The sequence below is a fragment of the Oncorhynchus kisutch genome, linkage group LG29, assembly GCF_002021735.2.
Source record: "Oncorhynchus kisutch isolate 150728-3 linkage group LG29, Okis_V2, whole genome shotgun sequence".
Classification (NCBI taxonomy): Eukaryota; Metazoa; Chordata; class Actinopteri; order Salmoniformes; family Salmonidae; genus Oncorhynchus; species Oncorhynchus kisutch.
In genome coordinates, this window is record NC_034202.2 from 25,927,954 (window position 1) to 25,954,707 (window position 26,754).

General features: G+C 40.9%; 1 protein-coding gene across 1 annotated transcript; it reads right to left on the bottom strand.

The window, feature by feature from the left end:
• Positions 1–7,537: 7,537 nt before the first annotated feature.
• Positions 7,538–26,717, bottom strand: LOC109874434 (stAR-related lipid transfer protein 7, mitochondrial). The gene is made up of 8 exons (XM_020466332.2): positions 25,796–26,717; positions 16,275–16,444; positions 14,172–14,221; positions 12,957–13,067; positions 12,566–12,648; positions 10,921–11,020; positions 10,726–10,810; positions 7,538–10,204 (listed from the first exon to the last, which is right to left on the bottom strand). The coding sequence occupies exons 1-8, from the start codon at positions 26,248–26,250 to the stop codon at positions 10,038–10,040; spliced, it is 1,221 nt and encodes a 406-aa protein (XP_020321921.1). The 5' UTR covers positions 26,251–26,717; the 3' UTR covers positions 7,538–10,037.
• Positions 26,718–26,754: the final 37 nt, after the last annotated feature.

A 26,754-nucleotide genomic window follows, 5' to 3' on the forward strand; every position in this document is an offset into this window, starting at 1 on the left:
TCCCCCTTTAAATTATAGCAGCACTTTAGCTAATGAAAGAGTTGAAGACCGGGCACTAATAAAAGCCATTAAGTGAATAAAGCACTTCCCCCTCAAACGAAATTAAAGAATCTGCCCCTTCGGAGAGGGGCGGACTCTGTATTAATATTTATGAAATGCGGAAACAACCCCCCCCCCCCCATACCACATTCAATCCCACCCTGCCCGGGTCCTTCTCGCCAGTCCACCTATCCCAGGAGAAAATCCCTAACCCCTCCTAACTTGAAGGAGGGGCCGGAGGTACGGGCTTGGGGGGTGTTGGAGGAGATGTAGTCAAGACAGTCTGTCTCCAGTTGAGCTTGGTGGTACTAGAGGCGAGACAACCAGCTCAGAGGAGCACCCGCTCTTCCTCACGACCCTCAACTACCCCACCAAGCTGGGCGTCCCACCATCGGCTATGGGGCGAGAGGATTCATGGACAGACCAGTTTGGAGGGAGTGACTTTCCAGTGACAGCAGTCGGAATGCTTCAAAGACGGCTGAGCTATAATGGATGGGTGAAGTATAACGGGTGAGGTTTATTGAAATTCAGAATGTTTTAGTTTTATATTTGCCGAATTTTCTTGATATCCTCTAAGTTGACTACCTGAATCGTGGTCCACAGTACCCCTGGGTTGACAGCTATTTGAGATTTCTGTCATGCCTTCAATGGAAGAGGACAAAGATGATAGTTCATGCAAGTCCTATGAACGGAGGGAGACAAATTAAACTTTCTCCTATCTCATATACAGTGTATTCTATAAATGGTGAGGTTTCAGCTTAGTTTGAAAGACCTTAGTTTAGGACACAGATACATTGACATTATTAAAACAACAAAAATCCACCAAATGAAGGTAAGATAGCATGTATAAATCAAATGTCCATGGATAATAACCATAACACCATCCCACCGACCATGATACCATCCCGCCACCTTTGTCCATCTGAAACATCATCAAATACCTGCAAGGACACCTCTGTTTTTGTAGGGACGTTTTCCCTGCACACGTCAACATTCCATAGACAATCTTTCCTTATATTTTCACGACTAGTCTGTTAACCAAACCCCATTGCTCATCGCTCTATACACTAGTTGTCAGTCACTCTCCCATGCACACATATCTTTTCTCATTTCATCACACAAAGTGGTTCAGTTGTCAGAGCTTAACTTCATTATCACTGAAACTCTTCCAATTTCAATAAGGGGAAATGGAAAGGATGGAAGTAACAAGATTTCCAAACCCACTGATGGGACTGTCCTCACAGGTCTTTCAGAGAAATCATTCGTTATCCATCTGTGGAGGTCATTATTTCTTACTGACTGACCGTTGACTTTGAGTCCAGGTGACAAATAAACAGGTTTGGACCATCATTTCAAAAGCAGTTGAGTCTCAGGTCTGATGAGTTACAAGTTACATTTTTGCAAAGTTATTAAATATTTAAAAAAGAAATACCTTATTTACATAAGTATTCAGACTCCTTGCTATCAGACACAAAATTAAGCTTCAGGAGCATCCTGTTTCCATTGATCATCCTGATATGGCTGTATCTGCTGTTCCCGAGCTGTTCCATCTGCCCTTGGACGTTTAGACTATTCTTTGTCCATGGAAGACCTAAGAGCTGGTCCTCTTTAGGAGATATTGATGTTCTTTAACAAGATGACCATCTTTCTTCCAAACTCTGTTTTCATTGATTCCCCGTAACACAGTAGTAATTTCATTAACAAACTCTTCTTGTTGGCCTGTTTTTATTCATATTATGTAAATGTTCTAATCTTTCACCATTTGAACTGTGTAATTGTATGTGTTTTATGTTTTTTTTTGTACGAAGGTATCTGATGGGGTGGGGTGCGAAGGATGGGAGGGCGGAGTTTTGTCGCAGTTTATGCGCAGGAAGGGCGGTGCCCGCTTTTCACCGCAGTGAGAGTGTGACCTATGACTAATTATTTTTTGTAATTTTGCAGATAGCCGCACTGTATAACGAACACTGCCCTTATGTCTCAATCGTATGTAAGGCGGTGTCATTTGGGTCCATCACTCCCCAGGTCTGCAACCCTCCCTGATGCCAGTGGACACCCACCACTTCTCCTCCTGGGCTATCAATGCCGTAGAGCTTTGGTGTTGTCCTTGAATCACAAATGGAGTTGGAAGACCAAAGGATCAAGAAATAGCATATTCTGGTGGCACAGTCTTCCTTTCATGATTTTAGAGCTGATTACCATATTCTCCATGATTTTGGGTATGGATTCTTATTTTTTTTTTACAGGATTCTAATTGTGTAGTTAAGATAATTGAGCTCTACCATCCCACCTAAATCGACCAGATTGATCCTGGTCCAACATAACCTCCAATGGCTGTATATCTCTGCCCAGGACCCCATTGTGCTTGATCTAACCATGCAGTACTTCTCCTGTCCATGGTGGTGCCAAGCACTTTGGAGGCTTGCGAGCACTCTCCACACTGCATCCTTAATTGGATGTAAAAGATCCTTACATGTAGTGCCTTCGGAAAGTATTCAGACCCATTGACTTTTTCCACATTTTGTTACGTTACATCTTTATTCTAAAATTGATTACATTAAATTTTTTCCCCTCATCAATCTACACACAATAGCCCATAATGACAAAGCAACAACGTGTTTTACGATTTTTTCATAATTTATATAAAATAATAAAATGAAATATTACATTTACATAAGAATCCGGACCCTTTACTCAGTTCTTTGTTGAATCACCTTTGGCAGCAATTACAGCATCAAGTCTTCTTGGATATGACGCTACAAGCTTGACACATCTGTATTAGGGGAGTTTCTCCCATTCTTCTCTGCAAATCCTCTAAAGCCTTGTCAGGTTGGATGGGTGTTGCTGCACAGTGTTGCTGCACAGCTATTTTCAGGTCTTTCCAGAGATGTTCGATCGGGTTCAAGTCCAGGCTCTGGCTGGACTTGTCCCGAAGCCACTCCTGCATTGTCTTGGCTGTGTGCTTAGGGTCGTTGTCCTGTTGGAAGGTGAACCTTCACCCCCGTCTCTGGAAGGATTTCTCATCTCCACAGAGGAACTCTGGAGCTCTGTCAGAGTGATCATCAGGCTCTTGGTCACCTCCCTGACCAAGGCCCTTCTCCTCCGATTGCTCTGACATGCACTGTCAACTGTGGGACCTTATATAGACAGGTGTGTGCCTTTTCAAATAGTTACCAATCAATTGAATTTACCACAGGTTTACTCCAATCAAGTTGCAGAAACATCTCAAGGAGGATCAATGGAAACAGGATGCACCTGAGCTCAAGTTCGAGTCTCATAGCAAAGGGTCTGAATAATTACGTAAATAAGGTATTTCTGTTTTTTTATTTTGAATAAATTTGCAAACATTTCAAAAATCTGTTTTTGCTTTGTCATTATGGGGTATTGTGTGTAGATTGCTGAGGATTTAAAAAAATGTTTTATTCCATTTTAAACTAAGGCTGTAACGTTACAAATGTGGAAAGGTCCAGGGTTCTGAATAGTTTCTGAAGACACTGTATTTATCTATAGTTATCACAGAGCTTTGCCCAATTCTGATTCTCACCCCTTTTCCCTGAGGTGTGCACTCATTCACCCCTCCTCATCGATTTAAAAGGATTGGACTGGTGTCGAATCAGAGTTTCATGTTTCTCACACCATTGGATGTTTTTGAGTCCTTGAGGGGAAACGAGTGCAAACTTTAAAGAGAAGGAGAATTGTAATTGGGCTCCGTTGATGCTCCAGTCTAGTGTTAGGTCAAAGGTCACAACTGCCCATTCTCTTTTTGGTAAGATCTCAGTAAATTTTTGATGATTTGATGATTCCAAGTCCAATTTTTTCACTTCCTCTTCTGACTAGTACAGTGATTCTGGGAGTCCAAATAAATGTTTCTAAAAGACTGTAAATCTTTTAAATGTATTTGACAACTTCATTGTTGTATAGGCCGGGATTCGATGAGAGTAAAGACAAAAGGAGCGGGAGAAAAATTATTGTGCATGAAGCAGTTTTGTGGTTTCCCACAAGCTGGCTGCAACGTGACAGATTTATGGCCACAATCAATTAGTGTAAGTGCTCCCAGCATTTGACTGAGGCACTTAATCACCACCAGTAGATGTCAGATGTTACAGAATCTAAGTACTCAATTAAGACTGTGGACATATTGGCTCTAAAAATCATACTGCTGAGACATTAATTTACCACATGAAATCAGGCACAATGTTGCTTTCACCATCAAGTTTTCAATCCCACCCAGAGATAATGGGCATATAGACTACCTTCAAATATGTATTTTACACTTTCTTTTGATCCTGAATTCACAATGGATGGCATTTATTACAGTCTCTGGGTGGTGCAATTCCATTCTCTAGATCACATTCACTAAATCAAATACATTGACCCAGATATGCTTGAATAGTATTGTCAGCCTCTGATGTTAAATGTTCAAAGAAGTTCTAATCTAAAGGATACATGTGTGTACATATGTGGATAGATGGTAGCATTTGCGCAAAACAAACCACCGTATTTAACCACTGTGCAAGTTGACTGGGAATATGGTCGAATACAAACAGTGTAGTTATTCCCTCTGTAAGGCAATCAATCAGACAAAACGTCAGTACAGAGACAAAGTGGAGTAGCAATTCAATGGCTCAGAAATGAGACGGGGTCTACAGACAATCACGGATTACAAAGATAAAATCAGCCACGTCACAGACACCGACGTCTTGCTCCTGGACAAGCTAAACACCTTCTATGTTGCTTTGAGGATGAGACAGTGCCACGACATCCCTAGCAGTGTCCTCAGAGTATGCGCAGACCAGCTGTCTAGAGTGTTTACGGACAGATTCAATCTCTCCCTATTCCAGTCTGCTGTCCCCACTTGCTTCAAGATGTCCACCATTGTTCCTGTACCCAAGAAAGCGAAGGTAACTGAACTAAATTACTATCGCCCCGTAGAACTCACTTCTGTCATCATGAAGTGCTTTGAAAGGCTAGTTAAGGATCATATCACCTCCACCTTAACTGACACCCTAGATCCACTTCAATTTGCATACCGACCCAATAGATCCACAGAACGTATTCTCAATCGCACTGCCCTGGACAAGAGGAATACCTATGTAAGAATGTTGTTCATTGACTATATGAAATGAAATGGTCCACCCACACAGACAGTGTAGTGAAGAAGGCACATCAGCGCCTCTTCAACCTCAGGGGGCTGAAGAAATTCGACTTGGCCCCTAAGAACCTCACAAACTTTTACAGAGGCACAATTGAAAGCATCCTGTCGGGCTGTATCACCACCTGGTACGGCAACTGCATCGCCCGCAACCGCAGGGCTCTCCAGAGTGTGCTGCGGTATGCCCAACACATCACCGGGGGCACACTGCCTGCCCTCCAAGACACCTACAGCACCCGATATCACAGCAAGGCCAAAAAGATAATCAAGACAATCAACCACCCGAGACACGGCCTGTTCACCCCGCTATCATCCAGAAGGTGAGGTCAGTACAGGTGCTTCAAAGCTGGGACCGACAGACTGAAAAACAGCTTATATCTTAAGGCCATCAGACTGTTAAATAGCCACCACTAGCTGGCCACCACCTGGTTACTCAACCCTGCACCTTAGAGGCTGCTGTCCTATGTACATAGACATGGAATCACTTGTCACTTTAATAATGTTCACATACTGCTTTACTCATTTCATATCTATATACTGTATTCTATTGTACTGAATTTTATCCTAATATTTATAGATTTCTTAATTCCATTATTTTACTTTTAGATGTATATATTGTTGTGAATTGTTAGATACTACTGCGCTGTTGGAGCGAGGAACACAAGCATTATTCTACACCCGCAATAACATCTATTAAATATGTGTATGTGACCAATAAAATTTGATTTGATCATGTTCTTCAGACTTTTAGAATATTGGTTTCCCCCTCCAAAAACAGTACTGAGCACAGTACTGTCAGACAGGGAATGTTTTACTCACCCACTAATCCAGCATGCCATAAAAACCAAACCTTGTTTTCTTTGTCTGGGAAATATGACCTTGTAAGCAAACGTGATCTGAACATGTGTTTCCTTTTGAATAGCAAGCTGTGCTCTTTTCAGTAGATTGCGGATGCCATACATCATCACACTGCAAATCTACTGTGGCTGGCATGATGTGGCATTTGTACCGTTCAACAAACTGTACCTGCTTCAGCCACCTGTTTCCATATGATATACTTTATATGTGATATACTGTGATTTCATAAGAGAGGACAATAGTGGGAGATTTCCATAACGATCGTTCATTTTGCCAGATAAGTACATTTGTGTCCTGATAAGATTTAGATATTGGGTCATCTGTTATATGGGGCAAGGTTAGTGTTTGGACATAGACAGACACACTGACCAGGTTACACATCCACACTCCATTCCCCCAGGGGGCAGCAGCAACCTTGTCCAAGTGCTTAGCCTACTTGATAAGCACATCAGGTTCTGCCAGTTAGGGCGATCGTCTGTCAGTGTCCAAGCTTCCAGGCAGTGAGGCTGCTGGTTTGTTTGGTACCCTCCAAGATCATCATTAAGCTCGGGGCCCTTGGTCTGAACCCCACCCTGTGCAACTTGGTCCTTGACTTGCTGATTGGCCGCCACCAGGTGGTGAAGGTAGGAAACAGCACCTCCACAATGCTGAACCTCAACACAGGGGCCCCACATGGGTGCGTGCTCAGCCCCCTCCTGTCCTCCCTGTTCACCCATGACTGCGTGGCCACGCAAACCTCCAATTCAATCAAGTTTGCAGACGACACAACAGTGGTAGGCCTGATTACCAACAATGATGAGACAGCCTATAGGGATGAGGAAATTCATTCGAATTTGACAAATTATGTCTGTGCGCAACGCTTCTAAAAATGATTCTTTCATTCAGCTCTTCACGTGCGCCCAGGCATAAAAATGTCAAATTTAAATGACACAAAATTATACTGAAGTGAGACTTTGTCCTTGGGTTTCTTGGCTATTTACATTATTTTGTTCACAAGCTGGGTCAATCTCACAGGCACAAACATGACCCGAGTCACATTACCACGGTTACCTTAAAAAGTGGCAGGTGAACATTGGGTCTCTTTTGTTCTATTTTGGTAATGAAATTAACAATATACCACATTACTACTAGTAATGTTTTTGCCTTCTGAGTGATCTGAGTGACTAGTGGATCAAACAGTACATTTTATGTCCTGGTTCATAACCCATCAGTTGTTTTTCAGGGGGCGTTGAAGCCATTGTACAAAAACAAAATAACACATCCAGGAAGGAGCAGCTTGGTATTGAAAGAGTAAAAACCACACAACTTACAGGAATGACTCCTGGGTCAAATTCCTGTTATGCAGGCACAAAACAGGATGCTCAGGTGGTATTTGATGAAAACATTGGCACTACACTTGCTAAAGCAGGTGAACTAGATAATGACCCGTTATAAACTATTTTAAAATACTTTTTCACTAGTTATAGTGTAACCAAAGATTAAGGCAACATACAGTATACTTCAAATTGGTTTATTGAATCATATTAGTTGCTCAATTTCAACATGGAATCATACAATGACAACTAAATTCTTGCCAGGTTCCATAAATTTTCCCAATTCTTTTTAATCAATATATTTTACACAATTTCTAAAGGAATCAACTTCTGGAAATCATATCCAAGGTGGTAAACTGCATGTTGAAAAAAATATATAAACAGTATATTGAACACACAATTGTAGTCTAGAAAGGGATAGCACACCAAAGTGTTACAATCACCAGATTTACATTCTCATACATTGCATACAGTAGTTCAATATAGAAACCAAAGTTTTATGCTCTGCATACACATAGCTGACCATCACTAAACAAACACTCAACTATAGGGAATTCATTTCCTCTCACATGTACAATATATCAAAACACACCATATGCTGACAATCATATACTGCGGACAGTAAAACAATTTCTTCACCTGTGTGTTTATCACAAAGATAAGAGTAGGTAAACGATCTTTTGTTATTTCAGACTTCATGGGAGTAAGTTATCTTAAAGGCCCAGTGGAGTCAAACGTGTGTTTTATAGCATACAGTACAGCAGCCGATGAAACTATCAAATGTTAAAATTTTAAATTAAATTTAAAAACATGAGTTATTTCCTGATAGTTGCTGGTTGAAAATACAATCTACACGGGGCCTTCTAATCAGGTTTGCATGAGCGGGAGTGTGAGCTTTCCTTAGTGAGATCACCATGCTGTAAATTGGTTAGGAACTCTTGTTATGCACGTGTCTGCCAATAGCAGCTAGACCACTCCCAGATAGTCCTAGCTAAATTGAGTTTTTTTTTGCCCATTTTAAAATAATCTATTATAGTAAGGTACAGTTGTTACCCAGAAATGATTTGATATGTGGGACCCAAGGAATTACAAAAAGTGCCCCTTGGCATTTGAATGTATTGAACTATGGTATCTTTTCAATGCAACTTCAATTAATTTTTACATTTCTATCTCAGTATTTGTGACCTACCAACAATCCGTTTTCATGGAACTGTAGTCATGCATGTATACTGGTACCATAAATGAATGAAACTTTGCCTGGAAAATTCTCTGTTTATACCAATATCAGTAACAGGGGGAAAAATGTACATACAGAAAAGGTGCTCCTTCAATTGTACCAGATTGTCAAGCTGAGCAGAGAATTCACACATGCCCCTTACTCCAGTGAGTCAAACAGTTAATAAGATTAGGTCTAAGTAGTTTGCAGAACCATTTACATATCAAGACTGGGGGGAAAAAAGTATAAAATGCAATAAAGATTACACATACACGCATGATTTTACTAAACCCTTGCCTTCCAAAGTTCATCAGTAATAGAAAAATTGATGCACTACTTTCACTGTTAAGGTACAGTAAGAGTTTAGCAAACAAACATATTCCTCTGTAGCGCAATCTAGCGAGCATTCGGTTTTAATCATGTCTGTTCCATAACTTTGAACTTTGAAGTTCTCAGTAAGAAACAGTATTTCAGTCATATCCATTCAATTGAAATACAGATAGTTTGGTGGCACAAGAAAACACACTTTTTTTATTACATATTGTTTTTTGATAAGGACATTTTAACATGGACGGGAACTGCAATGCGAGTGAAATAAAAAAACATCAAGCATTTGTACCATAGTTACTGAGGACTTTTGCAGTTACCATAAGACACCTTGTGGACAGGAAGACACTGGTAATCTTCAGAAGGCTGTTAGAAGTGTCGTGACCTGGCAGTTTAAAACACAGACAAGGCGTGACAGACAAAAAAAGGTTAGAACCTCAGTTCTGCAGAGAGCAAAACATCAATCCCAAAATGTGAAAGACCACAAGAGCCCTTAAATCCACTTGTCTGTGGAAGTCAATATGCCAGGGCATTCAGCTCCAAAGCGTGTTCCTGATATCACAGCGGGTTTAATTATTGATGTTCTTCTTTCTCTGTTGTATGAAATAACTATAGGTATGTATTTATGCAGCGAAGCCTTTACAGTGAGATATTTAAGTGCTGATGTGACCAGATAAGGGATCCAAACAAAGTGGCTGGAAGAAACTAGTAGACATGGTGGATGGAGGGAGAAAATGCTTTGGCAACATCTCTATAGGGGTAGTATTTTTTTTAGCTGTCTCACTAGTTGGTGAAGCAGATAGTTAGCAAAATGAGGCATGAGGATGTTGGCTGTCTAGTACAAGTGTAGCAAAGACAGGAAGTCCCAGTGAATATCCTCCTGGCAGCAAAAGCGGAGTCCTTTCTCCGAAGGACTCAACTGCTTGTTGGTACAGTCCATGCTGTTCATTACAATTATGTTATCAATAACCAGTCTGTGGAACAAGTACTGAATATCTTCAACAAAAGTATATTCCAGTTTCATTATATCCCATCCACCCTTGTGTCCAAAAGCTTGTGAGTTTGGAGGGTTGTTGTATGTGAGCAGGTGCAGGTTAAATCAAACTCCCCACCACTGCTAAAAAGACATGGTCCCTTAAGCGTAGATTTGCCCAGGGCGAGTGTTGTCCCCAAGGCGGTCCTGGCTGGGCTGGTGCTTGGTGTCATTGGACTTTATGACACTGGCATAGTCGTAGATCCCTACCTCCAGGTTCTTAGCCCTAAGGGCTGCAGTATGTAGTTTCTCCAGAAAGTCAGGCATACCTATGAGGGAGGAGGGCTACATTTAATAACCAGGACTGAGGATAACATACAACCACATGGAAAACCACCATCATCTGATAAGAGACTGTAGACCATAATGACGTATTTATATATTTTTTTTTAAAGAAAAAAGGGTTTGACTGAATAGGCCCCAAGATGACTTTCCATCCAGATAAAAGTAAATCAGACCAAGAAACAAAGCACTGAGCTACAATACCAGCAGATTCAGCTTGTTGGGCATGTTGAATCCGCCAGTTACTGTACCCCAGCTACCTCAAGCTAAAAATAAAATGATCCCTGGCTCATTGAGTTAGGTCTCAATAATTGTGCATAGTCAGTGGCTGCATTTGATTGAAAGATCAGGATTTGACTTACTTTTGTGCCATACTGCCCTTCAGTGAAGCAATTCTATGTCTATTCAGATAAATATGTTTTTTTATTGTTGATATTCCAACAATGACTACATCCAGTTTACACCTGGGGATAATCATTAAGCTCCATGAAAAGAAAAGAGAGCTCACCACTAGACACCATCCAGCTCACACAGTAGCGGGGAAAGGCAGTCTGAGGGTCGTCGCTGTAGGTCAGAAGGTAGTCAAAGCCATTCTGTGGGACAGGACGACATAAGGTCAGATACTGTAATTCAACATGCACACACATAACTAAATATTGCCCAATTATGACATTATCTAAGTTTTATGATAAACTCTTTACACCTCATCAAAGGTCTTGTGAGGTCGGATGACCATCTTGGACTGGTATAAGTGGACTCTGACGTAGTCCTGAGTTTCCGGGACTCCAGGATGTTGAACCGCTCTAAAATGGCACAAAAAAAGGACGGGAGAAAAATAAATAGTATTCCAAGCATAAACAAATCAAATTTACACAAAAAGTAGTGCTGGGCAATACGACCAAAATATATCATGGTATTTTTCAAATTTGACAGTATTTTGTTTTAGAAAAATTTAAAGTTCTACATTTGCTTTAGGAGTACTTTGTGACCCTATGGTGGCAACATACCATCAAAGTGAGTTCAATGGGTCTTTCTCCATTCTGATTGTTTTATACTGTTCAGTTCAACCCAAAATAACAACAGGTACCGGCCTTAATGCGAAATGCTTACTTACAAGCCCTTAACCTGTTGATTGTAGGGGGCAGTATTTTGATGTTTAAATGAAAAAACATACCCAAATGAAATTGCCTATTTCTCAGGCCCAGAATATGCATATAATTGTCAGATTAGGATAGAAAACACTAAAGTTTCCAAAACGGTCAAAATATTGTCTGTGAATATAACAGAACTGATATTGCAGGTGAAAACCTGAGGAAAATCCAACCTGGAAGTGCTGTTTTTCCTGAAAGCTCTCTGTTCCATAGCCTGCCGTCGCTCCATTTAAAAGGGATATCAACCAGATTCCTTTTCCTATGGCTTCCCCATGGTGTGAACAGTCTTTATATGGTATAAAGGGATAGTTCAGGATTTTGTCAATGAAGCCCTTTATATTCTTCCCCAGACTCCGATGAACTCGTGGATACCATTTTTATGTCTCTGCGTGCAGTTCAAATGAAATTACTAATGTTTGTGCAATTGCTAACTAGCATTAGCGCAATGACTGGAAGTCTATAGTAACTGCTAGTAGATGCCACAGACTGTCACTGCGCTAACGCTAGTTAGCATTGGCTCACAAACTACCTCACTACCTTCATACTGGATGCAAAGATAAAAATGAGTTAATCGGACTCTGGGGAAAATGGCTTCATTGCCAAAATCCTGAACTATCCCTTTAACTAGCTCGCTACTTCTGTGCAAATGTTTTTTTTCTTGTTATCTAAAGAAACACTTGGGAATGTGTTTGTGGTTGAAATTTCTGTACGTTTTCCAAGCTAACCAAATGAGAAAATGTAGAATGCCATCGCTGAATGCCTCTAGATTCTACTCAATTTCACACAGATTTTAAAATCAGAACAGAACTTCCATTCCATTTAGCGATTGTTTTCGTTATAGTTCTCAGGTCAAAAGATTTAAGCAAATTATCCCCATTCGCTAGTAGGTAGAAGCTTGACTAGTTCATTTTGAAGAACAGATCAGAAGAAAAATATAAATATAATAGCTAGCTGAATGCTATTTTACATTAACCTGGCTGATGTTACTGGAGTTTTCCTCCCTTATAATCAAAATATATTATATCTACAACCCAATATGGTTTAAAATGGAAACATCTTTAATTAGGGTCGTATTTGAACAATCACAAATGTGATTAATCTTAGTTACCAACAGAAAACCATACGATGAACTTAAATATTTGTATAGCTTTTGACAGCCTTCATTTCAATATAACTACTTGACATGAAGTCACTCACCTGGAGATCAGGACCATCAGATTATTCTCCACATCAACATCATAGCGACGCACATAAACATAGTCTCGTGAGTACATGGGATACTGTGAGAAGACAATACAACAAATCAAAAATGTAGGATAACTTATTGTTGTCATCTGTAGACTATGACACAGCCCTTATTTCAGGGAAACATTGTTTTCTTCCATAAAATACAACACTGTATGCTTGCATATCTGTAATAATCAAATCGAGAACACATGAACAAGGCAAAAACATGCAGAACTCAGTCTAGAAATGTTACAATGTAACAGAGAAACCACTGAGGAAATGAAAGCATATTGCAAGTGCATGACTTTGATAAGCACGAGTTCTGCATTTCTAGTGTGTGAGTTGGCAGGGGGGAACTTACAGGGAAATGCGTGGCCCAGTGTACAACCTCTGAGCCTGTGTTGACGTCCCTGTCCACCACCTCCAGCTTAAGAACTAGAGCGTCCCACTTTTTCCTGTACTCAGTGTCCAACTGTGGCAAAGGGCAGTGCGTGAGACGAGAGGAACAGAGGCTTAAATTTAGCACACACATACAACACGTAGAGCTACATATCTCCACACAAACAAGGGCATTTGGGTAGACAGACACATATGGCAATAAGCACACAGACACACAAAGGGAGTGTTTGAACATACAGGACTTCAGGTGCTGAATGTACACACAAGCCACTTGCACATTTTCTACTGAATCATTTCTTAACAGGTTCATTAGCTAGGTTTCCATCCAATTGGCGACAGACTTTCATGTGAATATTCTAAAATCCGCATAACAATATAAACTTTTTCCCCACAGAGATGCTTTTCCATTAAATTGACTTGTTGGGGATAAAACGCTGTGTGTGACATAGCGCACATCAATATCTTTTTCACTTACATTTCCATGAATAATACAAATTAAATTCGTTTCCATTGCCTTTAACACTGATGGTTTGCTCACACATTTTGTTCTGCATTATATAGAGAGTTCTGTTATTGGCACATGCACTCTAGCCAACAGCTCGCAGATACAGTGAGATTATTATAGACAAAAGAGCGATATTATTTCTATTTGTCAAATGGCAGCCAAGCATCAATGATCCTGTCACCAGAATAAGACCATTCATATTTATTGGAAAGAAGCATCAAGCTCATAACCTTGAACTTTCACCACCCTGTGAAGTTCATAACTTATTTCATCTGTACCCTACTATAACACATTCTTTCCTGACAAGTTGTAGTGAGAGGACCACAATACATGTCACCAAGTTCACTTCGATATGATGGTTATTATATCAATATTGGCGCATAAAAGCATTTCTCGCATAATATGTATTTTACCAACATCAAAAGTATCCCACCTTGTCTAGCGTACTTTGTATTGTCGACATTTGGAAAGTCTACCGACAAATGTTCTGTTTTCATCAGGCGCGTCATTAAATTTTTTAAATACGACGTATACTACACTCGCATAAAAAGTTGCGATGGAAACTTGTGGTTAGTGAAGGTACAAGTTCTCTTGCACACATTTTTTAAACATAAAAAATTTAACTATTATACCAAGTCAAGACAGTTTGCATAAAATAAACCTGCTTAGTACCTGAACATTGAAGAACTGTCTGGGGGTGACATCGTTGTAAGAACCCAAGACTGTGAAAAGATTAGAGGGAAAAGTGTGTTGAGTGTTAATAATGACACTCCGACATGTAGATGATGATCATGGCAATAAGAAGAGGGAAAAGAGTGCAAATGTACATCAAAAAGGTTGATGAAATTATGACATGCCAGATAGAAAAGGTACCGGGCATTCGGAAAGTATTCAGACCCCTTGACTTCACATTTTGTTAAGCTAAAGCCTTACTCTAAAATGTATTATATTGTTTCTCAATCTACACACAATAGCCAATAATGACAAAGCAAAAAGAAGTTAACATTTTTTTGCGAACATATATATTTAAAAAAATCTAATTTACCCAAGTATCCAAGACCCTTTACTCAGTACTTTGTTGAAACACCTATGGCAGCGATTACAGCCTCGAGTCTTCTTTGGTATGACGCTAAAAGCTTGGCTCACCTGTATTTGGGTTTCTCCCATTCTCTCTGCAGATCCTCTCAAGCTCGGTCAGGTTGGATGGGGAGTGTCGCTGCACAGGTATTTTCAGGTCTCTCTAGAGATGTTCGATCAGGTTCAAGTCCGGCTCTGGCTGGGCCACTCAAGGACATTGAGACTTGTACCGAAGCCCCTCCTGTGTTGTCTAGGCTGTTTGCTTAGGGTCGTTGTCCTGTTGGAAGGTGAACCTTCATCTTGAGTGCTCTGGAGCTGGTTATCATCAAGGATCTCTGTACTTTGCCTCGATCCTGACTAGTCTCCCAGTCCTTGCCGCTGAAAGACATCCCCACAACATGATGCTGCCACCACCATGCTTCACTGTAGGGATGGTGCCAGGTTCCCGCCAGACGTGACACTTGGCATTAAGGCCAAAGAGTTCATTCTTGGTTTCATCAGACCAGAGAACCTTGATTCTCATGGTCTAAGAGTTTCTAGGTGCCTTTTGACAAACTCCAAGCGGACTGTCGTGTCTTTTACTGAGGAGTGGCTTCCTTCTGCCCACTGCCCAGGCCTGATTGGTGGAGTGCTGCAGAGATGTTGTCCTTCTGGAAGGTCTCCCATCTCCACAGAGGAACTCTGGCGCTTTGACAGAGTGACCTTCGGGTTCTTGGTCACCTCCCTGACCAAGGCCCTTCTCCCCTGTGTAAGGACTGACGCCAGAGATCAGAAGCAGGTACGGGGAGTCAACATTTAATAAGGAACAGACATGAAACAAGACAAGTACAGCGTCAGCACACAGGCAAAACAACAACATTCTTCAATCACTGCAGCAGCAGGGAACAGAGATGGGGAACTGACAAATATAGGGGAAGTAATAATCAGATGATTGAGTCCAGGTGATTCCAATAACACGCTGATGCGCAAGACGGGGAAAGGCAGGAGTACCGATGGTGGCAGGAGTGTGTAATGCTGGGGAGCCTGGCGGCTTCGAGCACCAGAGAGGGGGAGCAGGCGTGACACCCTGATTGCTCAGTTTAGCTGGGTGGCCAGCTTTACGAAGTCTTGGCGGGAACAAACTTCTTCCATTTAAGAATGGGGGCTACCAGACCTTCAATGTTGTAGATACTCTCTGGTACCCTTCTCCAAATTTGTGCCTCAACACAATCCTGTCTCGGAGCTCTACGGACAATTCCTTCAACCTCATGGCTTGGTTTTTGCTCTGACATGCACTGTCAACTGTGGGACCTTATTGACAGGTGAGTGTCTTTCCAAATCATGTCCAAATCATGTCCAAATCAATGGAAACAGAATGCCCTTGAGCTCAATTTGGAGACTCATAGCAAACGGTCTGAATACTTTTGTAAAGTTTTTTTATTTATTAGCAAACATTTCTAAAAACCTGTCATTATGTTGTATTGTGTGTAGATTGGATTAAATAAACATTTCCTCATTTTAGATTAAGGCTGTAACAAAATGTGTAAAAAGTGAAGGGGTCTGAATACTCATTCTAAGTGTCAACAATCAATTACATTTATTTATAAAGACCTTCTTACATCAGCTGATGTCACTACAGAAACCCAGCTTAAAACCCCAAACAGCAAGCAATGCAGGTGTAGAAGCACAACAAAGCTATAAGTGACAATGCAGGCTGACCTCTGTATTCCCACAAGTGGCTTCCCTCGATGGGCCGCCTCCACACTTTGAAGTTATTCTTCTCCATGACAACCTCCCAGCCGGTCTCGACCTGCCCTGCAGCCTTCTCCTTTTCTGAAGATGCACTCAGATTCTTCACCTTCTCCAAAGCTTGGAGCTCTAGTCCACATCTGGGGAAGTGTGCAGTGATAGAGATCTTAACACGGTAATATCACAGTACCAAAATGTCATGATACCAACATTTTGGAATACCGTAGCACCATTTCATATGATACTGACTTTTTCCAGCCCTAGCGATCTAAAAAAACTGTTACAAAATGTTTATAAATTCAGTTGAATTGAAGCAACAGCCACTAGTCTCTGGTATGCACAGGTCCAATCATATTCACTTCCATGCTCACATCACGTGTAGCAGCTGTAATCAGCCAGCATAACCCTCTACCAGCCCTCCCTCACATGCTTCTCTCCTTCTGCTCTTCATGCACATCCTCAGTCAGTTAAAACAAAATATATACATTTAGCAGTGATGGAGAGCAGGGATGCAGACCCTGATGAGTCTGTTAGATTTGTAAATTTGTTACATTGGAGCAGCGCACAAAGCGAGCAATGTTGATACATTGTATGATTTCAAATAGCCTGTTATAACCAAGAGCACAGACCAGTCTGAGTTTGAAGTTCACTGTCATGCAGCCTCAGTGTCAGAGGGGTAAAATGGAGCACTGTTTGGCGACAGGCCTGCTTGCAGCTTCACAGCAAAGAAAAAGGCTTGTCTCGAGCCTATATGGTTTTTAAAAATGTGACCCATATTACTGGAGATACCTATTTTAAAATGGGATTCGTGCACATTGATATAATTTTACAAACATGTCGCAGGCTGTGTTGTACTAATCCCGGGTTCGCTAATTATTGGTTTGATAAGACTGTTCGGTCATGTTACCTAGCTAGCTAACAACCTGGTAACTTGACAGTAGGTTCAGGCAAATGTAATTGGCACAGGAAGAAAGGCAAAGGGTATGCTACTCAAAAAGGTAGGAATCATACGCCTAATGTAAGCCTAAACTACAGTTGAAGTCGGAAGTTTACATGCTTAGGTTGGAGTCATTAAAACACATTTTTCAACCACTCCGCAAATGTCTTGTTAAAACCTCTTAGGGATAGTGAGACGCTAGTGGCCAATAGCCTCGGGAAATGCATAGCGCCAAATTCAAATAAAACGCGATAAAACTCAAACTTTCATTAAATCACACATGCAGGGTACTCAATTAAAGCTACACTCGTTGTGAATCCAGCCAACATGTCAGATTTTAAAAATGCTTTTCGGCGAAAGCATGAGAAGCTATTATCTGATAGAATGCATCCCCCTGAACCACCTGAACGAGTTGTAAACAATAGAATTAGCATAGCCGGCGCTACACAAAACGCTGAAATAAAATATAAAACATGCATTACCTTTGACGAGCTTCTTTGTTGGCACTCCAATATGTCCCATAAACATCACAATTGGTCCTGTTTTTCGATTAATGCCGTCCATGTATAGCCAAAATGTCCATTTATAAAGCAGGTTTGATCCGGAAAAAAACTGTTTTCCAAAACACAACACATCACTACAAAACATTTCAAAAGTTGCCTATAAACTTTGCCAAAATATTTCAAACTACTTTTGTAATACAACTTTAGGTATTTTTTAACGTTAATAAATTGATCAAATTGTAGACGGGGCAAACTGTATTCGATAGAGAAAGTAAACTAAACATGCCCCTTTTTCCCTCTTGCGTAACTCTCAACAGTGTAACGTTATTCCAGGGTGTGCCTCTTCTTCGTTTCACCAATGATTAACTTCAACCTAATTCCAAAGACTGGTGACATCCTGTGGAAGTCGTAGGAACTGTAAAATGGGCACTATCTAATTTCAACTGAGGGAACTGTCAGAGGATAATTTTTTTTCTGAACAGTTTTTCCTTGGAGTTTTGCCTGCTACATAAGTTCTGTTATAGTCACAGACATGATTGAACCAGTTTTAGAAACTTCAGAGTGTTTGCTATCCACACCTACTAATCATATACATATAATATATTCCTGGCATGAGTAGCAGGAAGTTGAAATTGTGCACGCTATTTATCAAAAAGTGGAAATGCTGCCCCCTATCTCTAAGAAGTTTTAAGGTCCATGTGCTTATTGATTGTGACCCACAGATGCCTTGTTCATCTTCTTGCCCGGGCAGAGACTGAAGTGTGAGCTTGTTTTTCCCAGTTATTTTTACATTTTGTTCACGCCTACATGAATAATCATTCTATTTTTTAATTTATTTTAAAACATTGTAAACTTTATTTTTGGTCCAGTGGATGATCGGTCTGTGGCCATGACTGTCTGAGTGGTTGCATTTCTCCACCCTTAGCTCTTGACTGTTTACAGGAACAATGGTGAGGTGTTTGCTCTGTCCCTGTACTATAGATTGCCCTTTAACCTTTGTAGCCTTCTGCCTGGTGTGTTTAACTTGTCTAAAGTATGGTATCTTTAAAGATATTTTTTTTCTTCTTTTTTCTAGTTGAGTATATTATTTATATTGCTTTGTGTTGTCTTGTCTGTCTGTGTGTGTAAAACTTAATAAACAGAGTTTAAAAAACAAAAGAAAGAAAAAGAAAATATAGTCCCACTAAGCGCAAACCAGATGGTATGGCGCAAGTGTGTCTTGAATTCTTAATAAATTAGAATGTTACCAGCAAAGCACCCCCACACGATCACACCTCCTCCATGCTTCAAAGTGGGAACCACACATGCGGAGATCATCCGTTCAACTACTCTGCGTCTCACAAAGACATGGAGAGTGGTACACGGAACCAAAAATCTCCAATTTGGACTCATCAGACCAAAGGACAGATTTCCACCGGTCTAATGTTCATTGCTTGGGCCAAGAAACACGAGCAAGTCTCTTCTTACTGGTGTCCTTTAGTAGTGGTTTCCTTGAAGCGATTCGACCATGAAGGCCTGATTCACGCATTCTCCTCTTAACAGTTGATGTTGAGATGTGACTGTTACATAAACTCTGAAGCATTGACTTGCGCTGCCATTTCTGAGGCTGGTAACTCTAATGAACTTATCATCTGCAGCAGAGGTAACTCTGGGTCTTCCTTTCCTGTGGCGGTCCTCATTTGAGCCAGTTTCATCATAGCGCTTGATAGTTTTTGCGACTGCACTTGAAAAAAAATATCAAATTTTCTGGATTGACTGACCTTCATGTCTTAAAGTAATGATGGACTGTCATTTCTCTTAGCTTATTTGAGCTTCTTGCCATTATATGGACTTGGTCTTTTACCAAATAGGGCCATCTTCTATATACCTACCCTACCTTGTCACAACATCGGAATTTCTTTCCTTTTCAGAAATTAACAAGGCATACCTGTTAATTGAAGTGTGTTTCAGGTGACTACAACATGAAGCTGGTTGAGAGAATACCAAGAGTGTACAAAGCTGTCATCAAGGCAAAGGGTGGCTACTTTCAAGAAGGTAAAATATAAAATATATTTTGATTTGTTTATTGTTTAACACTTTTTTGGTTACTACATGATTCCATGTGTTATTTCATAGTTTTGATGTCTTCACTATTATACTACAATGTAGAAAATAGTACAAATAAAGAGTAGGTGTGTACAAACTTTTGACTGGTACTGTATGCATGCATGCATGCATGCATGCGTCTATATCTCAATCTAGAACAAGATTATCTATTTTGGATGCAATTTCAATGGAGTTGATGTAGCGATAGGAAGATTGCGAGAGAGTGCTTGCGCGTGCACTTATTTAAAGCAACGATATTCTTATAATAGGCTGTTTTATAAAAAAAGACTTTACAATTTTTAAAAAACAAGGTGACCTCCGAAAGCCAGATGGAGATGTGTAAATTAGAAGCGCATTCAGTCTTTATATTACTGTAGTATAGGCTATGCTGCAGCAAATGTAGGCCTACCAGTCACAATAAAAAAAAGTTAACATGAGACAGGTCTACATGCAATGTGAACTGAGCTCCATACTGGGATGGGCGGTCTGTGCCCACCCTTCATCATGCAGAGGCCGTAGAGAAGCCAGAATTATATTATTGCATAAAATGTAACAGTTCCATTTCACACCATAATGTTCATATAAATAATGAATTAAAATTGACCGGTTTCTCACAGTTATTTATCCGGGGAACAGGGAGTGGTTTGGGGCAGTAAATCTCAGTAACCAGGTTCCCACCCTTCAACCTTAGAAAATACATTTATTGAAAACGTTTTATTTATTTTTTATTAAAAAGTTTAATGGTACTGAAAAACCATCCTGTGGCTATTTTCAAATACCCCGATATACAGCATATAAGGCATACTGCCCAAGCCTAGCTGGTAGGCTTGATCACCAATGATGAGAAATCCTATAGGGAGGTCAGAGGCCTGGCAGTGTAGTGCAAAGACAAAAACCTCTCCTTCAACGACAAAAGATTGTGGCGAATAGGAGGGCCGAGCATGCCCCCCATTCACATCGACGGGGCTGTAGTGGAGCGGGTCAAGAGCTTAAGGTTTCTCGGTGTCCGCATCAATAAGGACCTATCATGTTCCAAAACACACCAACACAGTCGTGAAGAGGGCACGACAACACCTCTACTCCCTCAGCAGGCTAAAAAGATTTGACATGGACCCTCAGATCCTCAAAAAGTCCAACAGCTGCACCACTGTGAGCAGCTTGACTGGCTGCATCCCAGATTGGTATTGCAATTGCTTAGCATTCGACCGTCAGGCGCTACAGAGGGTAATACGTACGGACTAGTAAATCACAGGGTCAAGCTCCCTGACATCCAGGATGTCTATACCAGGCGGTGACAGAGGAAGGCCCTAAAATGTGTCAAACACTCCAGCCACCCAAGTCATAAGCTGTGTTCGAATACTCATACTAAACCGCACTAACCTTACTATTTCTGACGTGAATTTAGTATGTAGTATGCTTATTGGTCATAGTTAGTATGCCAAATGTTCCCAGATGTTGTACTAAATTAGACAAAATACAAAGTATACAAGCAGTGGACAATATTTCCTTGCTTTTAAGGCAAGTAATGCAATTCAGAAAATGGTCGTGGCTTCACAACGTTTTCAGATTTTAAGAAAATAGTGGAAAATATGCAGCCGAAGTCCGACGAGAGCGTATACAAACTCATTGCATTATGACAAATGTTAAGGAAATGTTGAGCAATGTATAGTCGTTGTGCGTCCACAATGGACATAGCCAGAATTAACTATCTACTCCGATTTCAGAGAGAGCCAGAGCGCAGAATACCTGATGAATTTACAAACGCTAAAAACCCCATTGAATATACGGCCGGTGTCAGTAAACGTCTCCAAAAAAAGTGGAATTAAATTGTTGCCAGCAGCACAGTTACAATCACAAATGCTCTGGATAACATGAAAACAGCCTAACCAGCTCTGCTAGGGCAATTAAAAATGGTCAGATTGAGGCCTTCTCTCATTTGTGTCAGGAATTAGCAAGCTAGCCAACTAAGCTGTTAGCTTGGGTGCTTGACTGCAGAACGCTCGGCTCAACTCGACTCCTCGGCCAGAGCGTCCAGTGACGCTCTCTGAGAGCGAAACACTCTGAATTTATGAACGGAAAATCTGACAAACAACGGTCTGCAATTACGAACGCCTAGAGCGCACCCTGGCACTCTAGATTGAATTTACGAATACACCCCAAATCGTAAAATGTCTAGCTAGTAATTTGTTACGCTAACAAGCTAGCAAGAAGTTGCATAGCAACAGCATCAACTTCCGGTAGACAGCCGAAGCGCTAGTATGCTCAACTGAAAGGATACAATTTGTTTACAGTATACTAAAATGAACTAATAGTATGTAGTATATACTCATTAACAACACAGCTATAGACCGTCATCTCTGCTACCGCATGTTAAGCGGTGCCCAAGCACCAAGTCTGGGACCAAAAGGCTCCTGAACAGTTTCTACCCCCAAACCATAAAACTGTCAGTAATCAAATGGCTACCCTGACTATTTGAATTGACCTCCTTTCTTATTTGCACTGACGCTTGCACTGACTCTATGAACACACTGGAATCTACCCATACATACTACACCAACACACACCTTTCAGAAAGTATTCACACCCCTTTACTTTTTCCACATTGTTGGAAAAGCCTGAATTTTAAAAATGTATTAATTGAAAAAAATATTGTCAATGGCCTACACACAATACTCCATCAATTAATCAACCCCTTTGTTATGGCAAGACTAAATACATTTAGCAGTAAACATTTGCTTAACAAGTCACGATAAGCTGCATGGACTGTGTGTAATAAGTGTTTAACATGATTTTTGAATGACTACCTCATCTCTGTACCCCACAGACACAATTATCTATAAGGTCAAATTTCAAATACAGATTCAACCACAAGATCAGGGAGGATTTCCTATGCCTTGCAAAGAAGGACACCTATTGCTAAATGGGTCAAAAATAATTATATATACAGTGGGGAGAACAAGTATTTGATACACTGCTGATTTTGAAGGTTTTCCTACTTACAAAGCATGTAGAGGTCTGTGATTTTTATCATAGGTACACTTCAACTGTGAGAGACGGAATCGAAAACAAAAATCCAGAAAATCACATTGTATGATTTTTAAGCAATTCGTTTGCATTTTATTGCATGACATAAGTATTTGATACATCAGGTACAGAAACCTTTGTTTGCAATTACAGAGATCATACGCTTCCTGTAGTTGTTGACCAGGTTTGCACACACTGCAGCAGGGATTTTGGCCCACTCCTCTATACAGACCTTCTCCAGATCCTTCAGGTTTCGGGGCTGTCACTAGGCAATACGGACTTTCAGCACCCTCCAAAGATGTTCTATTGGGTTCAGGTACTCCAGGACCTTGAGATGCTTCTTACGGAGCCACTCCTTAGTTGCCCTGGCTGTGCGTTTCGGGTCATTGTCATGCTGGAAGACCCAGCCACGACCCATCTTCAATGCTCTTACTGAGGGAAGGAGGTTGTTGGCCAAGATCTCGCGATACACGGCCCCATCCATCCTCCCCTCAATACGGTGCAGTCGTCCTGTCCCTTTTGCAGAAAAGCATCCCCAAAGAATGATGTTTCCACTTCCATTCTTCACGGTTGGGATGGCGTTCTTGGGATTGTACTCAACCTTCTTCCTCCAAACACGGCGAGTGGAGTTTAGACCAAAAAAGCTCTATTCTTGTCTCATCAGACCACATGACCTTCTCCCATTCCTCCTCTGGATCATCCAGATGGTCATTGGCAAACTTCAGACAGGCCTGGACATGCGCTGGCTTGAGCAGGGGGACCTTGCATGCGCTGCAGAATTTTATTCCATGACGGCGTAGTGTGTTACTAATGGTTTTCTTTGAGACTGTGGTCCCAGCTCTCTTCAGGTCATTGATCAGGTCCTGCCGTGTAGTTCTGGGCTGATCCCTCACCTTCCTCATGATCATTGATGCCCCACGAGGTGAGATCTTGAATGGAGCCCCAGACCGAGGGTGATTGACCGTCATCTTGAACTTCTTCCATTTTCTAATAATTGCGCCAACAGTTGTTGCCTTCTCACCAAGCTGCTTGCCTATTGTTCTGTAGCCCATCCCAGCCTTGTGCAGGTCTATAATTTAACCCTGATGTCCTCCCTGGTCTTGGCCATTGTGGAGAGGTTGGAGTCTGTTTGATTGAGTGTGTGGACACGTGTCTTTTATACAGGTAACGGGTTCAAACAGGTGCAGTTAATACAGGTAATGAGTGGAGAACAGGAGAGCTTCTTAAAGAAAAACTAACAGGTCTGTGAGAGCCGGAATTCTTACTGGTGGTACGTGATCAATTATGTCATGCAATAAATTACTTAACTCATACAATGTGATTTTCTGGATTTTTGTTTTAGATTCCGTCTCTCACAGTTGAAGTGTACCTATGATAAAAATTACAGACCTCTACATGCTTTGTAAGTAGGAAAACCTGTAAAATCGACAGTGTATCAAATACTTGTTCTCCCCACTGTGTGGGTGTGAATATATATATATATATATATATATATATATATATATATATATATATATATATATATATATATATATATATATATATATATATATATATATATATATATATATATATATATATATATAAAAACGTTTTACATTGGTAACCAACGAAGGAAACTGCTCAGAGATTTCACCATGAGGCCAATAGTAACTTTAAAACAGTTAAGCGTTTAATGGCTGTGATAGGAGAAAACTGAAGATGGATCAACATTGTAGTTACTCCACAATACTAATCTAATTGACAAAGTGAAAAGAAGATAGCCGGTGCTCAATAAAAAGACTCCAAAACATGCATTCTGTTTGCAATAAAGGCACTAAAGTAATACTGAAAAAAAAATGTGGCAAAGCAATTTACTTGTTGTGTTCGGGGCAAAACCAATACAACACATTACTGAGTACCACTCTCCATATTTTCAAGCATTGTCGTGGCTGCATCATGTTATGGGCATGTTTGTAATTGTTAGAGGACTGGCCAGTTTTTCAGGATAAAAAAAATATTACAGAATGGAGCTAAGAACAGGCATAATCCTAGAGGAAAACCTTTCTCAGTCTGCTTTCCACCAGACACTGGGAGATGAATTCACCTTTCAGCAGGATAATAACCTAAAACAGGCCAAATCCACTGCAGTTGCTTACCAAGAAGCGAGTGAATGTTCCTGAGTGTCTCATTTACAGATTTGACTTAAATGTACTTGAAAATCTATAGCAACACCTGAAAATGGTTGTCTAGAAATTATCAACAACCAATTTGACAGCGCTTTTAGAAATTTGAAAATAAAAAAAACAGCCAAATGTTGCACCATCCAGGTGTGGAAAGCACTTAGAGCCTTACTCAGAAAGACACCGCTGTAATCGGTGCCAAAGGTGCTTATACAAAGTATTGACTCAGGGGTGTGAATACTTATGTAAATTAGATCTGTATTTAATATTCAACATGTTTTCACTTTGTCATTATGGAGTATTGTGTGTAGATGGGTGAGAAAACAATTGTATTTAATCCATTTTGAATTCCGGTTGTAACAAAATGTGGAATGAATCAAACGGGTATGAATACTTTCAAGGTACTGTAAACTACATATGCTCACACATACACGCCTATTGACGCCACTCACACGCTGCCCCTACGCTGTTTATTATACGTTGACAGTACAATATGGACACAATGTTCACATGATAAACTGGGTGGTTCGAGCCCTGAATGTTAGTTGGCAGACTGCCGCAGGGGTATGACAAAACATGTATTTTTACGTTGGTAACAAGTTTATAATAGCAATAAGGCACATCGGGGGTTTGTGGTATATCGCCAATATACCACGGCTAAGGTCTGTATCCAGGCACTCCGCGTTGCGTCGTCTTTAAGAGCTGCCCTTGCAGTGATATATTGTCCATATATCACACCCCCTTTGGCCTTATTGCTTCATTTTAAGTAACAGCATGTACCTGTGTAGTTCGTCATCTCGAACCTTCTCGTCCTCCCACATAAATACGCCAGCCAGTGCAGCCATAAGCTTCCCCGTGGAGGCGTGCTTGCTCTGGAGTCGACGCCATATGCTTCCTACCAGAGTCCACCTGGTACGCTCCGAGTACAGGTTTGAGTAGAGCTCTCCAATCTGATGAGCGCGTCGAAGCCTCTGACCGGTCACAAAGCTACAATGGTTGGCAAAAATTGACAGCAGGCCTTGCTTCTTCTTGTCAGATCTCGCTTTTTCACTCGTGCCCATCCCCGATCTCTGGAGCCATGACAACAACAGGCCAATGCGTCGTCCCATCCATGAGGTGGTTACGGATTTGCCCTTGCCAATTCCCTGTCCCAGTGCATTACTGCTTTGAAACCTAACAGCACATACACTGATTTCACATAACGCTATAGGCCGCCGTTGTATAGACTGAAACATGCTGCAGGTTGTGCAAGTTAAACAACTAGAAGTGGCCACTAATTAAAGCAAGTGGTTGAATTGGAACACTCGTTACCAACAATGTCACGTTTTGACACTGTCAATATTGACGGCAAACTACGAATAATTTACATAACTATAAGAAGCAAACCACACTGCCAAATATGCAGCTTGTGCCAACGTTAGCTGGTTATACAGCTAGGTTGTTCCTTTACAGGCCTAACAAAGTATCAAGGTCCCGTGCTCTTAGTAAACTTATGACGTTTGTCTAGCTAACGTAAGCTGCACGAGCCAAGCACTATCTACCATGGAACCGATTACCTTTGCACAGCGGGCAGATTACGTACAGTTTTTTGAATAGTTGTATAAACCACTATTACTTTTAATTGTGCGCAATTCGGTTAAATTACTAGCTCACCAATTTCACGTTTTACTTGCACATCGCAGTCAGTCGACCTGATCCCTACCTTCCACGCCCCTCGAGAGGACCCTCCTTTTTTGGAT

Coding starts and splice junctions, on each gene's coding strand:
- LOC109874434 (XM_020466332.2), bottom strand. CDS start 26,250: ATGTTTCAGTCTATACAACGGCGGCCTATAGCGTTATGTGAAATCAGT. Junction 14,222..16,274: donor CCACTTGTGGGAATACAGAG/GTCAGCCTGCAT, acceptor ATCTTTTCACAG/TCTTGGGTTCTTACAACGAT. Junction 10,205..10,725: donor GAGCTGGATGGTGTCTAGTG/GTGAGCTCTCTT, acceptor CCTCCCTCATAG/GTATGCCTGACTTTCTGGAG.